Below are 18,073 nucleotides of genomic sequence, written 5' to 3' on the forward strand. Positions count from 1 at the left end.
CCTCCATAACTGACCAGTGACGAAGTCCTGAAAGGTCTATCTGCTTCTGTAACTCAACATTAATTCAATGCCTACTGTGAGCTGGCCATGATGGACAGCCCCTCACTGGATTCTGTCCCCTCTCTCCATTCTCCATTTGGCTTGAGTTCACACGTTTCTCCTGGCTTTGTTGAGTGGTGCCCTAAGGACCCCACCCCGCCACCCATCTGACCGCCACCTCGCATCTAGAGCAGGGGTTGACAAACCATCACCAGTGGGCCAAATCTGGTCCACGGCTTGTTTTTGTAATTAAAGTTATATGGGAACACAGCCATGCCCATTCTCTACAATGGCAGAGTTGAGTAACCATGACAGAAGCCCCATGGCCTGCAAAACCTAGAATATTATCTGCCTCTTTACAGAACAAGTTTGCTGACCCCTGATCTAGAGAAACTTGTCTAAGCCTTGTACTCCTCATGCTCTCCCTGGCTCAAGAATATTCAGTGGTCCCCATGGCCCACTAGCCCAAATCCAGACTCCTTAGCTTAATATTCAAGGCTCTCAAGTATCAGGTGCCAGCCCACTTCTCCCACTTTATCTTCCGCTGCTTCTTCCAATGTACCCTGCTCGCAAGCCCCATATACTTGCCAAACTTTCCCATCATTGGATCTTTTGTTTGTTTGTTTGTTTGGGTTTTTTTTGCGGTACGTGGGCTTCTCACTGTTGTGGCCTCTCCCGTTGCAGAGCACAGGCTCCGGACACGCAGGCTCAGCGGCCATGGCTCACGGGCCCAGCCGCTCCGCGGCATGTGGGAACTTCCCGGACCGGGGCACGAACCCGCGTCCCCTGCATCGGCAGGCAGACTCTCAACCACTGAGCCACCAGGGAAGCCCATCACTGGATCTTTGTTGGTGTCATTCCACATGCCCGGGAAGCTGTCTTCACCTACCACTCCTGACCCATTCCTGTCCATCTTTCCAAGTCGGCCTCATAGGCCATCACATCCTGGGGGCCTTTCCTTGCCACCCAGCTGGAAGCTCTCTCTTCCTAGAGCCCACACCACACCATTTTCATATCCCGATTTCCTGGTTCTGAGCACACTGTACCCACAACAGTCTCCTTGTGAAATAACCCCAGGTCTCATCTCCTCACCCCAGCCCCACCCCAAGACTCTAGGCTCCCTAAGGGAGTGACCTGGCATAAATTATTTCTGTATCATCAACAGCTTTGCCGGCACACACACAAGAGTCACTAAATGTTCACTGGGTCAAATGACATGTTATTTTCCTTGATTTAGAGAAAGAGGTTTTCTAATGTAAGAAATTTGCTTCTCTTGAGAAGGCAGTGGGGAAGAGAAGTCACTGATGAACTGACAATGGTTTTTCCCTTTTTTACCCATTTGGGGATTTGTTTACATACCCCCCTCTTTCTCTGTCATAAAGAGCTAAAAGACTTGCTTTTCAAAAATTTGGCTACTACAGGGAAGTAAAATTAACCAGTATTATACCAGCTAACTCCTTGCCCATTTCGCCAACTCCATCTGTCATCTTGGCTTTAATTCCCCTGTGGTGTGTGTAAGTCATCTCAAAGTCTTTTTGGCCACCAAAGGGGGACTCACTTTAAATAAAGCATCCCCTCCATTCCAATGCACTTTGCTCAAAGATGACAGAAGTAGACACCTTGTCTAACGCATTTGCACAACTTTCATGCAGAATGGCAGCGTGGCCACCTCCAGTGCAGGGTTCAGAGACAACAGACCAAGTTGGAAGCCAGCTAGGAGCTAGCTGACCTTGACAAGTTTGGGATCTCTTGGGCCAGTGTTCTCATCTGAAAAGTAGGTTAATAATTGTCACTTTACAAGGTTACTGGGGGCATTGAGTGAGACAGTGCACGAGGAAGTACCCAGGGAAGTGCCAGACATGTAGTGAACACTGAACAAATCCATTCCCCCCTCCCTTCCTCCATTGGGTTTGAGCTTCCCAGGGTCAGACAGGCTTTCTCCAGCTTCTCCTCAGTCACACCAAGATAAGAACGGGATAGAGCATTTGGGGCAGCCCTAGGAACTGCCAAAGGGAGGTGCCAGGGAACACTGGTGTGTGAGCGTGCATTGAGTATGCATGTGTGCACTCAAGTGCGTGTGCGTGTGCGTGTGTGTGTATCTTGGCTACTGTCCAGTACCTATAGCTGCACTTGCCCACCTGAACCTGCTCTTCCCCCGGTATCAGAAGAGCTGGGCTCAGTGTTGACTCTTACACGATTTTTAATGTTTGAACAACTCCTTTTTTGCTTCTTCCCTGGTGCCTCCCTCTAACACTATTTGCTTCCTTGTTCAGAAACTATAGTGCCATCCCTTATTGTCTATGGATAAAATCCAAACTCCGTTGCCTGACATTCGAGGCCGTCCCCAGCCAGCCTGTGCCGTCTCCCACTCCTCCCATGAGAAAATGGCCTGTGTTCCAGTCCTGTGGGATGGTTTACTGCTTCCTGGGCAATGCTTGTCTTACTGGCTCTCTGCCTTAGTTCATGGGACTTCTTCAGATTGATGTGCATCCTCTAACCCCTCAAAAACCCTGTCCCCACCTGTGCTTGTTGAAGTCTTAGAAACCCTTCAAAGCTCGGCTCAGGTCCAGCTTCCTTGCAAAGCCTTCTCTGACGTCCTGACAGGACAGAACATGGTCAGATAGAAAGATGGTGCTCTTTCCCTTGCATGCTGGGCACTTCCTTGTCCCTCTCCCTACAGCCCTTACTTCGTCCTGCCCTGGACTACTGCGAGTTCCAAGAATGTCCATCTTCCCTCAACTAGACTGCAGGCTCCTGGGAGACAGAGACCACTTTCTACCTCATTCTGTACCACCTGCCTCAGAGTATCTCCTCTGGGGGAACTTGTTAAATGAAAGTCAAACTGACTTCCATCCAGAATAGAATTCACAGGGGCCTGGACCTGCCCGCACACCTTGCCTGGGATTTTAGCGACTCTAGTCTTTTGGGTAGCAGGTGGAGTCCCATACAAGAGGCAGGGAATCCCAGTGGCTAAGGGTGAAAGCTTATGAGTTGTATTGGGTACTTCATCTCTCTGAGCCCTGATTTCCTCCCCTGCAAGACGGTGATTAAAATACCAGCTTGCTGGGTGTTTGTGCAACTAAATGAGATAACACAGTGCTTGGCTTACTGCAGGTGGTCAGACCATGGTGGTTGTGAGATCACCAAGGTAGCTGCCTGGCAAGATGCCCCCGGGGTCCTGGGAGCCAGCAAATTCTCACTGGGAAAGAGATTCAAGTTTATTCTGAATACCTTCACAGTCGTGTGTGCCTCAAACTTGAAAGCTTTGGTCTGTCCATTCTCCAAGTACACCTTGAGCACGTTGGGCATACACAGCAGAGAATTACCCTGGAAAACACAAGAGTAGTGTTGAAACTGTCCCTTCCTGTCCCTGGGTGTGACAGATCCTCAGCTTCCCTGGCCCTGCCTGGTGAAGAGAGCAGGATTTTCCCCAACCTCCTCACCACGTTGTAGATTGATTCTTGACATTTGGAGATTTGTCCAATGGATGAGGTCTATGCCACACAGATACCGGCATGCTTTGTTCCAGGGATAGCCACTAGAACTGGAAGACGGTGAAGAGTGAGCCCTGCCACGAGCATACTGACAGCACTGTGTGAGCCTGTACGATGTCACGCGGCCATCAGCTGACACTTCACTGCTGGTTGCCGCCCTTATGGGATGCAATTTGGCAAGTCAGGTGACAAGCATGCACATCGTCTCAGATGGGCCTTTCTGAGATTCTTGCACTGTGCCTTGTGGGGTTGGGTGAAATGGGGGGTAGGTTGCTCCCTCAGAGCCCCCTCAACATTTTACTATTTCATTCCCTACAGTAAAGCAACACCAAAGGGCAGAGGGCTGCTCTCCGTCTCTACTCATCCCAACCATCACTCCGGATTTATGAGAACAACTGCCCCCAATTCTAATCTCTGCAAAGAGTTTGGGTAAAAAGCCCACCTGGATTAGAAGCTTACCATCTTTTTTCAAAAACCTGACAGCCTTTTTCAGATGAGAAGTTTGTATCTTCTAAATATAAGGCCATTTGTATCGTTTAAGCAAGACTCACATTCATCACTCTACATAACTTTTTTTTTAAACCACAGTACTTTTATGGAAGAAAAAGGAATATGGTCATATCCCAGTGCCATTTCACACTCAGTCAGGGATGAGGGATTTCACATCGCGCATGTTGTCATCTCACTACTCTGGTTTAGGGTATTTAGAAATCTTAATCTTTGGAATTCCCAAGTATGACATGCTTTCCTTGATACTTTATTATTTGTGATTTACCAAAAAATACATCCATAACATCATCACATAACTAAGGCTTTTCTCTAAGGCTTCTTCCAATTTTTATCTATACCTGTAAATAGCTTTTAGAGAGCCACACTAATAGAACATGCACGATTCTATGTGCATTTTTACTCAACACATATACACTTCTTCATGTGGGTTTAATGTTTATAATTTTAATGGACTTATAAAGAGTCTGTTGAGTTGAAATATCAGAATTTCTTTAACCATTCCTCTGCCCTAGACATTTAACATTTTTTCAAATTTTTTGCAATTTACCTATCAGTAAAACAGATATCTTTAACTACATGGATTTTTGCATTTAAATTATGTTATAGACTTAAATTAATGAGAATGTGGTCCTTGGCCCACTTTTATGGCATTCATTAAGTTTTGTTTTCTTCTACTCCCAGAGATTAAATCAATTTACAAAGCCACCGATTAGTACATGAGTGTAGCTACTTTCTTGGCATCAGGGCTTACATTTTTCTTTATTTGTGCTCATTTACTAAGTACGAAGTAGCAGTTCTTAATATTTTCCTTTGCATTTCTTTAACGGTTAGCAAAGTTAAGCATATTTGAAGTGTTGGTTTCCTTAAGTCAGACAGAGAAAGATAATACTGTATGATATCACTTATATGTGGAATCTAAAAAATAAAACAAACTAGTGAATATAACAAAAAAGAAACAGACTCACAGATCTAGAGAATAAACTAGAGGCTACCACTAGGGAGGGGGTGGAGGGGCAAGGTAGGGGTAGGGAATTAAGAGGTACCAACAACTATGTATAAAATGAATAAGCTACAAAGATATATTGATCAGCACAGGGAATATAGCCAAAATTTTATAATAACTATAAATGGAGTATATAACCTTTAAAGATTGTGAATCACAATGTTGAAACTTGAAACTTATATTGTATATCAACTATACCTCAATAATAAAAAACCCCCAAACCCCCAAATGTTGGTTTCCTATTTCAGATTCTTCTAGGGTCTTAGTATGTTTCAAGGGAGAAAGTTTAGCAACTGATTTTATCATCTTTTAAATACTTGAGAGGATGAAAATGCAGGTCACAATGATGAACTCTCGCTGGTTTGGCTGTCTCTGCCTCACGTGGCTGATACAGAGACTCGGTACCCTGAGCTGCAAGTCTCCCCAGGGGATCTGGTTCACATCTGCAGAACCCTTATTCTCTACCTGTTCTGTTAGTTGGTTCTAGCTTCTACTTCTCTTTACTATGTACTACTCTTTTTTTTTTTTTTTTGTGGTACGCGGGCCTCTCACTGTTGTGACCTCTCCCGCTGCGGAGCACAGGCTCCGGACGCGCAGGCTAAGCGGCCATGGCTCACGGGCCCAGCCGCTCCGCAGCATGTGGGATCCTCCCGGACCGGGGCACGAACCCGTGTCCCCTGCATCAGCAGCCGGACTCTCAACCACTGCGCCACCAGGGAAGCCCTACTATGTACTACTCTTTTTTTTTTTTTTTTTTTTTTTTTTTTTTTTTTTTTTTTTTTTTTTTGCGCTACGCGGGCCTCTCACTGTTGTGGTCTCTCCCGTTGCGGAGCACAGGCTCCGGACACACAGGCTCAGCGGCCATGGCTCACGGGCCCAGCCGCTCCGCGGCATGTGGGATCCTCCCGGACCGGGGCACGAACCCGTGTGCCCTGCATCGGCAGGCGGACTCTCAACCACTGCACCACCAGGGAAGCCCTGTACTACTCTTAAAAACACACGTTGAATCAAAATTCAATTTGCTGAGGTTTGATCCATTTTCACAAACATGGACACACAGAGACTCAAATATTTCAGACTGACAGGATCTCAGGTCTTTTCTGATTAATACATTAGGCCTCCCACTAGACCTTCCTGAACAAATCCACCTTTTACTCTGAGGTCTAACTGAAGGTGGAGTCTGTTAAGCAGCAGGACAAGAAGAAAATAAGGGCTCTCCAGATGTGAACCAGATCGCCTGAATCTGGTGTTACAATGGCCGTGACTCCCCATTCACTGGTCTCTATGCTAAGAAAACCAGATAAGGACAAGTTTCTTGAAACTCCCCATTCACTGGTCTCTATGCTAAGAAAACCAGATAAGGACAAGTTTTTTGAAAGTTTCAAAATCTATTATTGATCACTGAATTCAGAATGGTAATAGTTACAGACCATCGGGTGGGAAATATTTAAATTATGAATATATGAGTCTTTAACAGTCCACATTGAAAACATCAAACTCTAGCCAACATTTTCCCTTTACAAACTTGCCTTCTGAACCCTCATCTCCAACCACACCAATCCTGGGTATTCCCATATCAAAAAGGACTAGACAGCATATCACAGTGGAAAACAGAAGAACTGAAGTCACACAGACCTGTGCTCCTGTATTTCTAGCTATGTGATCTCAGAGGTTAATTCTCTTAACCTCTCTAAGCCTCTGCTTCCTCTTTTGTTAAAATACCTCCCATGCAGGGTATGGTGATGACTAAGGATTATGTACCCAAAATTCATGCAGTAGAGGTTCAATAGATGATGGGCTGTTTAAAAAAACCAAAGCCACCCCCCTCCCCCAGCCCCCATCACTACTATCAATATATCACCTTCAGAGGGAATACTAAGTTTGAAGATTTAGAATGAGAAATGAACAATTGGAATCTGTTGAAATTTCAAGGGCAGAAAAATGGAGTCACAGAATGACAGAGCCACACCCAGTGCGTCTCTCCCTGTCCACCATTTGCAGGTGCCTCACTAAGGGGGCACAGAGCCTCAAGCAAGCCCTCTGCACTCCCTCTGCATCCCCTCCATGCTGCAGATTCCAGAGTCCTCAGGAGATACATGCCAGGAGGCAGCTCACCCACTTCATGAAGAGTCATTTCAACCTCCTGACCAGTGACGCACCTGGCTGTGTCCGCTGACGAGCACTTCCTCTGCAAAGTGCACCTTCACGGGGTTGGTCTTCAGCCTGGCTCGCTTCTCCTCCGTTAGGAAGGAGGACTTGGGGACTCCCTGCAAAACATTAACACGACACACTTTAGAAAAATGTGGGACTTTCATAAAAGCCATGTACATCTTCTCGTTTCTTAAAAACAAAAGCAAAAGCTTGACAGCTGTTGAGAATTCAATTAAAACCCACAGAGAAGGACGACATCCCATTAGAGATCTCTTTTCATAAAATTTAGGGATCTCAACCCAATGTTCTTATGTGTCTGAGGACAGCTCAAGATTCAATACAGTGGCCAAAGGCTGTGGTATGATGAAGACAAAGAGAACTGGCCTGTGAGCAAAGAAACCTGAATTCCAACCCAACTTCAGCTACTCAACAGTTCTGAGAACTACCTCAAACACAAATTGTTATGGAAGAAAACCAGTTGTGTGTATGTGTGTGTGTGTGTGTGTGTGTGCACACGTGTGTGTGTGTGTGTGTGTACACACTCCTTTCTTTGGCCTTCAGTCTTCTCTTCTGCACAGTATGGGAACTGGACCAGGAGGCAGAAACAGCATAATTCTAATGAGCATGGGTTCTGGGGTCTAACTACCTGAAAAAAGCCCAGCTCTACTGATTTCTGCATGTGAGACCATGTGCCTGTGAGGCTATGGTGTCCTCATCTGAAAAAGGGGGATAACCAATACATCTACCTTGCAGGATTCTCTTTTGGCACAAATTAAATTAGTATTAATATTATAATAAATAATGTATTATAATTAATAGAAATACAGATCTATACAATTAAACCAAAACATATTTTAATCATAAAATTCTGTGTCCTAGAGAAGCAGTAATTAGTATTCCAACTTAGGATTTTATAATTCCTAATCAATTTCAAATCATTTGAGGACTCTAAGAATCCACTTGGAGAAAGATGAGCATTCTTGCTGAAGTAAAATATGTATGATCATTTGTCTTATGATCATATAACTTCTGGTGAGAGGCCCGAGCGGGCTAGACAATATTCAGGGCGTTTCTCAGGGGCACAGGGGCCATCACCTGAGCTAATATCAGCTTTCCCTGCAGGATTTCCAAAGTACAGTATTCATACTCCTCTTTTCTTGGCAACCTCATAGGAATCTTAGGAATGGTACTGGAACATGTTAATTTTCCTCTCCCTATACTTTTTATTTTTTAAAAGGAGGCAGCTATATGCTGCTTCCCTCTCTCCTTACTTAACAAGTGCTATCTTTTGCTATCACTCTTGGAAATAGAGTAGGAAAAGAACTACCTAATTAAGATTAAGATGTTCTCCACTGAGATGATAATCAGCTAAATGCAAAGAATCTCTCAACACCTGCATGATCATTTATAGCGATTAGCTTTCAGTATACTGTTTTTTTATGCATTGGTTTCACACTATTTCACAGGTAAATTCTTCTATTTAGAATAGAAGAATCTCCATTTATCTGTGCATAAAACACTTGGTCTTTCATATTTATGGCAAACATCCTAGTCCTATTTAGGTGGGGTTTTTTTCCTGTTCTACTTCTAAGAAACAAACAAACAAAAAATAACACTTCAAATAAGGAGAGGAGGCAACAATTTCTTTGCTTTTTAGTGTTACGGAGTTTTTGGACCACAGAAATTTAATTTTTTCCACATAATGAAATAGCTGTTTGTTCCACTGTACCTTCTCCCACTCCCTAAATGCTTAGGAATTCTTTCTGCAACTTACGACCGAATAGACACCCATCCATATTGTTGACATTTTTACGGTTTGTTTTTTATATTTAAGTCTTTAACATCAAATGGTGCGAGATATGTCCCAGTACAATTTCTTGAATAATCATCTTTTCTCCCACTGATTTGGGATGCCATATTTATCATATACTTAATTCTTATACTGGTATCTATTCTTGGACTTTCTATTTGATTAGATTGATATATCCAACATTTCATCAAAATCACACTGTTTTAATTACTGCAGCTTTATTAGTTTTAAAATCTAGTATTTCAAGGCCATCATTATTCCTTTTAAAAAAGATTTTCTTGATAAGTCTCACCTTGATATACTTTGTCAAAATCCAAATAAAAGTCCCACAGGGAGTCTGAATTTTCCTTAAGCATATACATTAACATGAGAAAATCCGACATATTAGTAGTCTTCCCATCAAGGAACATAATATGTAACTCCTTTTATATTAAAGAAAAATTTTACTTCCTTCAGTATTATTCTAGTTTCCTTCATGTAAGGCCCACATATTTCTTTTCCCTAAAGTTCTCCTATTTTTTTTTATTTTTCCCTGTAAAGAACTAGCCCTTGGATTTATCAACTTTCCAATTTTTTCTGTTTTCCAAAGCATCATTTAGATTTAAATTTTTATCATTTTCTTTAATCTGCTTTATGCTTGTTTTATTAGTCTTTTCTTCCTACTTCTTGCACTGAATATTTACTTAACCTGTTTTCTTGTTAAATAATAAAATCACTTTTAAGGTTATGAATGTTACTCTGAGTATAGCTTCAACTGTATATAAGTTCTAAGAAGTAGAGTTCTAAATTTTAATTATTTTCTATTTAGTCTATAATGGTAATTTTTGCTTTTCCATTTGATTCTGTCTTTACTTAGGAGATTGCATTTTTATTCCAAATGACTGGGTGGTTTTAATTAAGTTTTTTTTTTTTTTTTTTTTTGTGGTACACGGGCCTCTCACTGTTGTGGCCTCTGCCGTTGCGGAGCACAGGCTCCGGACGCGCAGGCTCAGCGGCCATGGCTCACGGGCCCAGCCGCTCCGCGGCATGTTGGGATCTTTCCGGACCAGGGCACAAACCCATGTCTCCTGCATCGGCAGGCGGACTCTCAACCACTGCGCCACCAGGGAAGCCCCTTAATTAAGTTTTTGATAGCTATCAATTTGTGTTTTATTATATTCTGGAAAAGAGACTTATACAGTTGTTTCTTTGGGGAATTTAGTTTTTTTGGTGGTCTGGTATGTGGTCACTTGGATTAGATTATTAAATGCATTATTAAAATTCTCTATGCCCCTATTTATTTTCTTGTCTATTTGTGGCCAAGGCTAAGAGGTATGTACTAAAGTTTCAAAATGAGAATTTTCTGTCAACTTTTCCTCCTTGGTAGTTTTCTCTTACAATCTGATTATATACTTTCCCCTGTATCACATATAAAGGACTACTAGGCTTACAGTGGTTTAGGATGGCTGGTGCCTTTCTGTGCATCATCTGTGCCACACCTTGCCTTGAGGCCGATAAAACACGTTCACATTCAACACCTTGTTGGGTCCTCAGAACAACCCATTAGATAGACAAGGCAGTTACTGTCCTCATCTCTGTTTTACAAAAATCAAAACTGAAACTAAATGACTGCTCCACAGTGATATCACTCAGACCTGTCTTGAAACTCCTAGTTTGGTACCCTTGTCATCCCACTCTGCATAATCACAGGTCTGTCTCCTTAGCTGGACCATGAGTTCTTGAAGCCTGGACCCACATCTGTGTCCTCCACAATACTGGCACACAGGCTGTTTATTCTACGGGGGATATTCTGCTGGGGGTACAGGGTCTTGGGGCCAAGAAGGGTGAAACTAACACACAAGACATAAAAAGAGATATACCGATGTGCAGCGAACAACTGTGATTGAAAGAGAATCTTCAGCTTCCCTGAAAAAAAAGAATAAAGGTAAAAAAAGTCATCATTCTGGGTGATACACGTGTGTGTGTGCGTGTGTGTATGTGTGTTAGGGTCAAAAAGACTGGTAGGATTACAAAGCAGCCTCTCTTGCCTCAGCTTCTTTGGCTCAGCAAAATTGAGGACACTGAGAAAGCAGTGATCTGTGAAGGAACTTCAGCTGTCCCAGATACCACTGCTACCTTAAGAAAATCTTCAGATACTTCCCTCTACCATCTAGTCCATACCTACAGCCACTAAATTAAGTCACTTATCTTTCTTTCTTTTTTTAAATTTTATTTTATTTTTGGCTGCATTGGGTCTTTGTTGCTGTGTGTGGGCTTTCTCTAGTTGCAGTGAGCGGGGGCTACTCTTCGTTGCGGTGTGTGGGCTTCTCATTGCAGTGGCTTTTCTTGTTGCAGAGCACAGGCTCTAGGCGCGCAGGCTTCAGTAGTTGTGGCACATGGGCTCAGTGGTTGTGGCATGCGGGCTCAGTGGCTTTGGCACAGGGGCTTAGTTGCTCCGCGGCATGTGGGATCTTCCTTCACCGGGGATCAAACCCGCGTCCCCTGCATTGGCAGGCAGATTCTTAACCACTGCACCACCAGGGAAGTCCCCACTTATCCTTCATTTAGTCTATATGATGGAAAACTCATCCGGTTGCTATGACCACTAGCTAGGTTTACATCCAGAAAAAATTTTTAAGAGAAAACAGAGCACTAACACAGATAACTTAGGTTGCTATTTCAGAAAACTGGCTAAACATTCATGAAATAGAATAAATGAATGTGGATAACACTGATCAGATAAAAGCCAACAAGTTTATGGTGTTTGGGCACACAAGTTTGGCGGGTCCAATCATTTAATCAAATACTAGACATTTTTGTTTTGTTATAATCTCTTAGGTTCCAAAAGTGATCAAATCAACCAGATAAGTGCCAAACTTCCACTTTGCATTAGAGGACAGAGCTGAAAAATCAATTCATATTTTCCTTTATCTCTGCCATTGCTAGAGAAGCAGTTTGCAAAATAATTTCATTTGATTTCTTGCAATATGAACATTTAGGCCAGCTGCTGCCAGTGTGTTACTTCCTCTAACAGATAAACTCAACCTGAGGTTTCTAAGTGCCTGGGGATTGCCTCTTTTCCATTTTATATAAGAACAGGTCTTTTTCAAGAGAATTCACAACAAACCAACGTCCAAGTACTCTCAAAAGGACAGTTTGGCCTCACAGATAATCGGAGGAATCAGAGAGATTTTGTTGGGTTTTTGTTTGCTTGGGTTTTTACTTTTATAAATGGCAATGACACTGGGAATTAAGCTAAAAAAGTAAGCAGTTCCGGGATTCCCACACAAGGCATGTAGCTGAGAGTGCAGATGCAAGCATACATCAGGTCACATCCCTGCTCACAAGTCTTCAGTGGCTCAGTCTTCCAGAAGGAGAATAACCCCTGAACTCGCTGTATCAGCACCAAGACCCTCCATCATCCGGGCCTCACTTACCAGAACTTTTCTCTAGGTATCCAGTGCCTTAGACAAACTGAACCGCTCAGTATCCCTACTCCCCAGCCAGTCACTCCTCCTTGTCACTCTGCATGGATCATCCTTCACCTCCACCTTTGTAGCCCAAATTCTACCCAGCATTAAAGGTAGAACTTGGCCAGCCGAAATACTTCTGTACTCTTCTCTGTTTTGTCAAACCACAACTTCCCCACAAGTCGGAGGAATCTCCAGTGTTTACAGCCCCTTTCCCCTGCTTCTCTTGAGACACTGTCTGCCCTCAATCTTAGCGGGGTATATACGAGCTGTCTCTGTACTACCATCCTGTAAGTGTCTGGGGAGTGGAGCCCCTTTGCCCCCAGGGTTCCTTGCCCATTGAACAGATCAGGGTTCAATGTTACCTAAACATTGAAATTTTGGTCTACTGTTTTAAATTGTGAACACTTTTGTTTATTAGTCAGAGTTTGATCTAGCCTGGCAGAGATATTAGTAGCAGTGAAAATCTAAAATTCATTTGCTGGAATGGAGAAATTCTTTGAGAAAACCACCCAGTAACTGGGAAAGCAAACTTCATGATTTCCATAACCATATTTCATTTTTTAAAATGAAATAATCAGGGCTTCCCTGGTGACGCAGTGGTTGAGAATCCGCCTGCCGATGCAGGGGACACGGGTTCGTGCCCTGGTCCGGGAAGATCCCACATGCCGCGGAGCGGCTGGACCCGTGAGCCATGGCCGCTGAGCCTGCGTGTCCTGAGGCTGTGCTCCGCAACGGGAGAGGCCACAACAGTAAGAGGCCCGCGTACTGCAAAAACACACACACACACACACACACACACACACACACACACACAAAGAAATAATCAAATCCTTTCCTGGCTGCCCCATCCACTCACCTTATTCCCTAGCAATCTTGAAGCAATATTGGGCGTGGCTGAGAGGATTCTATTTTCTACACTATGATGGATTCTCTGTAAATCTTATGTTTCTCCACAGCGAGACTGTGGACTTCCTGAGGGTGGAGACTGCATCCTGCATTTTCATTTTCTCTTTCTCTGACTTTGTTATTGTTGCCGGTTATTCAGTGTGTGCTGCACATGATAGGCCCTCAGAAATGAAAACCACCACTCACAAAAAGGCACAGACTAAAGTACAAACTTGAAGTATCTTCAAGCTGGCTTTCCTCTAACTCTATTTCTCGTTTCCCTTTATTTATATTAAAGTCATTAAAACAGTGTTGGGTGAAAGTTTGAAAAGACAAAGGACTGCACGTGCCTATAGAACATCTGTCAGGCCTCCTCACTCCTGTCACTCACTTCCTCTGTCTTAAAACCAGGGTCGCCAACTGTCAGTGCCAACCACATTCACTCATTCCACTGAGCACCCACTGTGTGCCTGGTCTTAAGGAGATCATGGTCAAAGCAGAAATTGAGACATTTACAAAAATCACCAGGACACCAGGTAGAAGCTGGTAGGTGCCATACCGATGGAACTACGTATGCCTACAGGCTGCACCAAGAACATTTAGGAAGAGATGTTAAAAGGGTTAAAGAACAATAAGCAGACTTAGTGTCAATTTAGTCTAATTTTGGGCATATGTTACAACAACCCTATACATCCTAAAGGGGTAGGGCCTATGTATTATTCATAATTACATTCCCCGCAGCGCCTAGCACAGTGTTTTGGGCATTGCAGGGGGTTGATAAATAGAGCACCCTGTGCCTCCCCATCACTTCTGTAGGCAGGTGAAAGAGGGCAGATAGTAACCGAGATGGAATTCTAAAACAAGGCTGTTATTGCTGCTTTAAAGGAGCCTGCACTTTACTTAAATCCCAGGGATATCAGTTATGCCCTTTCTGTCTCCCACCCTTGCTCTATAATAATCTGTGCAATATATATAATAATATATATAATAATTCTGTGGATGATGGAAGACAATTTAGTACCTCAGAATATCGACCGCTCGTTCACAGGAAAGGTCTTCAGCAGGCTCGTTGTTCATCTGGAGGATCTGATCACCAGGGAAAAGCTTGCCATAAGCAGAGCTTCCTGTTGAAGAGAAAAGAAGTAACTGATGTTCATGCCAGGAGAGCCCAGACCCCACGTGTCACAGCAGCTCACCTGAATGGCAGCCTGATCCAGTCCCCAGGGCACTGGCTCACCCACACCCCTGGCCAGACTTGGGCTCACATGGATTTCAGTTTTCCTGTTTACAAAGCATGGATAACGTACCTACCATTCATCACCTTCAAGGGATGTTAGGAGACTGTCCAGGGAAAGAAGACTAGCAGAAACTCCCTGAATCAACAGAGCTGGCCAGCCAATCTACTACATTCATTGCTAAAGAACTCTGGGGTGTGTGTGTGTGTGTGTGTGTGTGTGTAAATTCAAATTATTAGATTTTAACTAGTCCCAGATCTCACATCAACACATAGCTGAAGTATGACAAAAAACACTACACATTCCCAGCCTGCTCATCTTCACCCTGATACAGCCTATATTTTACAGACTCAAGTGAAAACAAATCAATAATTTCTATTACTGTCTGCCCAGAAACTCTCCCCAGCTCAGAGCATGTAGGGTTCAGAGAGGACGGCTGGTCCCAATACTGTCACTGCCCCTGAGACTGGCCAGGGGGCCACGGGTGGGCAAATCCCTGCCTGAGGCCAGTGGACCTGGGGTGCAGATCAGCAAGTACACTTGGAGCTCCTCCCTCCCAGCACCACAGGAAGGTGCAAAGCCCTAGACAGAATTAGGTCGAAATTAGATGTGCCCTGTCTAGCTTTCTGGGGTAGCGTTTTCTACATTATGTTATAGCACAGAGAGATGGGAAGAGAACGAGGGATATTTCTCCCCAAGAAGCCAAAATCCTTTCTTGTTTCCCAGTCATCCCCTACCTGCTGTGACGGCCACCACTGTGAGGGGAAGGGTCTCAGAAATGTGAAATCCATAGTCCTGGAGGAGATCATCTTTGTCTATTTTTACTGTGTGTTTCACAGGGATGATGGTCTGGGTTGGGATCTCAGGGGGTCCATCAGCTGCAGCATCTTTAGCCCTGGAAGAGAAGGAGTGTGTAAAAAAGACAGAGAGGGGAGTCTAGTTGGTCGCCACAAACCAGGTCAGCCCTAGGCATTCTGGAGGAGGAAGATGCAGAGCTAAGTGGATACCAACTTTCCTCTTGAGAGAGAGACGACACAAATGCCAGTAGATAAGACAGCGGGACATAGCACCGTGCTCTAAAAGAGAGGTCATGAAGTGCTGTGGGTACTCAGAGAAGAGGTAGAGCAGTTTTAACTTTGTGGGCTAGAGGAGAAGGAATCAGGGAAGCATTTGCTACCTAGAAGAGGTGGCATCTGAGAGATATCTACACAGCCCAAATCCTGGCACACACAAGATATTCAGTAACTGCTGCTGAGTGGATGGATGCATAGATGCATGGATGGGTAGGTGGATGGATTCATGGATGGACGCATGGATGGATGATGGGTGGGTGGATGGATGGATGGGTGGGTGGATGGATGGACGGACAGGCATTCCAGGCAGGGGGCACTGCTTCAGCAGAGGTACAGAAGAGGAAAAACATGGACTGTGAATAGGAACAAGGAATTGCTCAGTTTAGATGTCTAATGATGACTAATTTTTATAGGTGAGTTGTTTCTTTGGTGATTTTTTTTCTTTTTTGCTTTATAATGAACGTTGCTTCCCCTTCAACTTTGTAACTGTGAGGATTCCAGTATAAAATCCCAGATATTGCAGACTCCCTCTGTATTAATTGTTAAAAACATGTATGTTCTCTATATATCTAAAAGCAGGTAAGTTGAAAGTTATATTTTCTATCTTTCAATACCACAAAGCGAATTTATGAGCTATTTTTCATTTGTCTGTGGCAAGTGATTTTTTTCCTTCTAAGAGTCAGTGGTTCTTTCTGAGGAAAGTCAAATAGTGATGGGATAAGGTATTTATTGTCATTATAAAAAAACAACAGAAATGTGGAGGAGTAACAGCTCCCTCGAGGCTCTGCAGCTAAGGTTCATCATTTATTCTCATCTATTTACCAAACACTGTCAGGAACTCTGCCCAATGCAATAGGACCTCGGTTATCTGAAAATCACCTCTCTGTCATTTATAATAATCTCAAGTTTCAACAAGGACCAGGAAATATTAAAAAACTGCTTCGTGGAACCAAAATGCAGGTGACAAGTCCAAGCCTTATTACGCACATTATCCATCAAGGAACTCTCTTAGGAGCGAGGAGAGGATTTCTCCTAGGTGAGCATATGGGTAATACTGAGAAGTGTTAGAAGACAGACTTAACAAGAGGAAAGAAACAGAAAACTCTGATAATTTATACTGAATAAAACCCATAGGTATTCCCGATTTTTTTTTAAAAAAGAAAACTTTAAAGCTCTGAAAGGACCTTTCTAAGTAAAATAAATAATATAGTGCACTGAAAGGCAAAAATCAACATCTGCAGTCCTTTGAAAAAGCAACAGGAAGGACACCCTAGACACTACTCCTATTTAATGTGGCAGGAGAAATGCCTGGAATACTTATCAGAGAAGGAAAAATGATAAGAGGAATAATAGCGTACCTTTTTTTCCCTAAACAGTTGATGATCTACACCTAGAAAATGAATTCACAAAGAGAATTGCTAGTGCTTAAAAAATAGGTTTAGTGGAGTTGCAGGATAAACACATAAAACACAGCCACAAAAAGCATCCAACAATTCATTAAAAACAGAGTAGCTGAATGTGTATTAGGCGCTAGGCATTCTTAATAAGTTGATGCAATAAAGGAAGACACAAGTAAAACTGAGGCTGGATTCCTGGTTGGGAAGATTACATATTGAAAAATGAAAAGTAAGTACTGAACGAAAATATAAATTTGATGGAATACTGGTTAAAAATCCTTCCAAATTAAAAAAAAAAAACTTGATAAATTGATGACAGTAATAGTAGCAGTAACAACAACAACGATAATCATTTGTAACATTTATTGAACACTAACTATGTACCAAGGAGTGATCTAACTTGTTTTCATGGCTCATTTGACCCTTACAACACACTTGTGACGTAGGTATGATTATTATCCCTATTTTATAGATAAGAAGACTGAATCTTGCTTTGAGAAACTTTAACCTGCTTAAAGTCACATAGCTGGGGAGGGAGTTTCAAACTGGGGCTACTTTCTTCAAAGGCACTGCAGCACAGCTGTATAATGCAAACCACATTTGTAAATGGAACTTTTCTAATAGCCACCTGAAAATGGGGAAGAAATGAAAAAGAAACAAGTGATTTTTAATATATTTTTATTTAACCCAATATATCCAAAATACTATCATTTCAACATGTAATCAATAAAAAAATTATTGATGAGCTATTCTGCACCCTTTTTTTCATATTATGTCTTCAAAATTCAGCACGTATTTTATACTTACAAAGCATGTCAACTTGGATGCTATATTTTCAGCAGAAATTCTCAGATTTCATAAAATTTACAGTTAAAAAGTAAATTTTCAGGCCCAAGTTCTTCCGAACATACTTAAGAGTTTTCCGATAACTGAATGATCAGTCTTTACATTTAAATTAATTAAAATCAAATAAAATTAAGTATTTAATCTCTCACTCATACTAGCCACGTTTTAAGGGCTTAAT

At 42.7% G+C, this 18,073-nt stretch overlaps 1 protein-coding gene across 1 annotated transcript in view; it reads right to left on the minus strand.

Annotated features, from left to right (window-relative positions):
• The window catches only part of FRMPD1 (FERM and PDZ domain containing 1), a 47,072-nt gene that overhangs the window by 16,271 nt on the left and 12,728 nt on the right, over nt 1-18,073 (minus strand). The window contains exons 2-6 of the mRNA XM_060013379.1: nt 15,317-15,474; nt 14,366-14,468; nt 10,867-10,912; nt 7,206-7,313; nt 3,271-3,366 (exon numbers count right to left, since the gene is read on the minus strand). Coding sequence (XP_059869362.1) covers nt 3,271-3,366; nt 7,206-7,313; nt 10,867-10,912; nt 14,366-14,468; nt 15,317-15,474 — 511 coding nt within the window. The remainder of the gene's footprint in view (nt 1-3,270; nt 3,367-7,205; nt 7,314-10,866; nt 10,913-14,365; nt 14,469-15,316; nt 15,475-18,073) is intronic.

The sequence above is a fragment of the Delphinus delphis genome, chromosome 6 (assembly GCF_949987515.2).
Source record: "Delphinus delphis chromosome 6, mDelDel1.2, whole genome shotgun sequence".
NCBI lineage: Eukaryota > Metazoa > Chordata > Mammalia > Artiodactyla > Delphinidae > Delphinus > Delphinus delphis.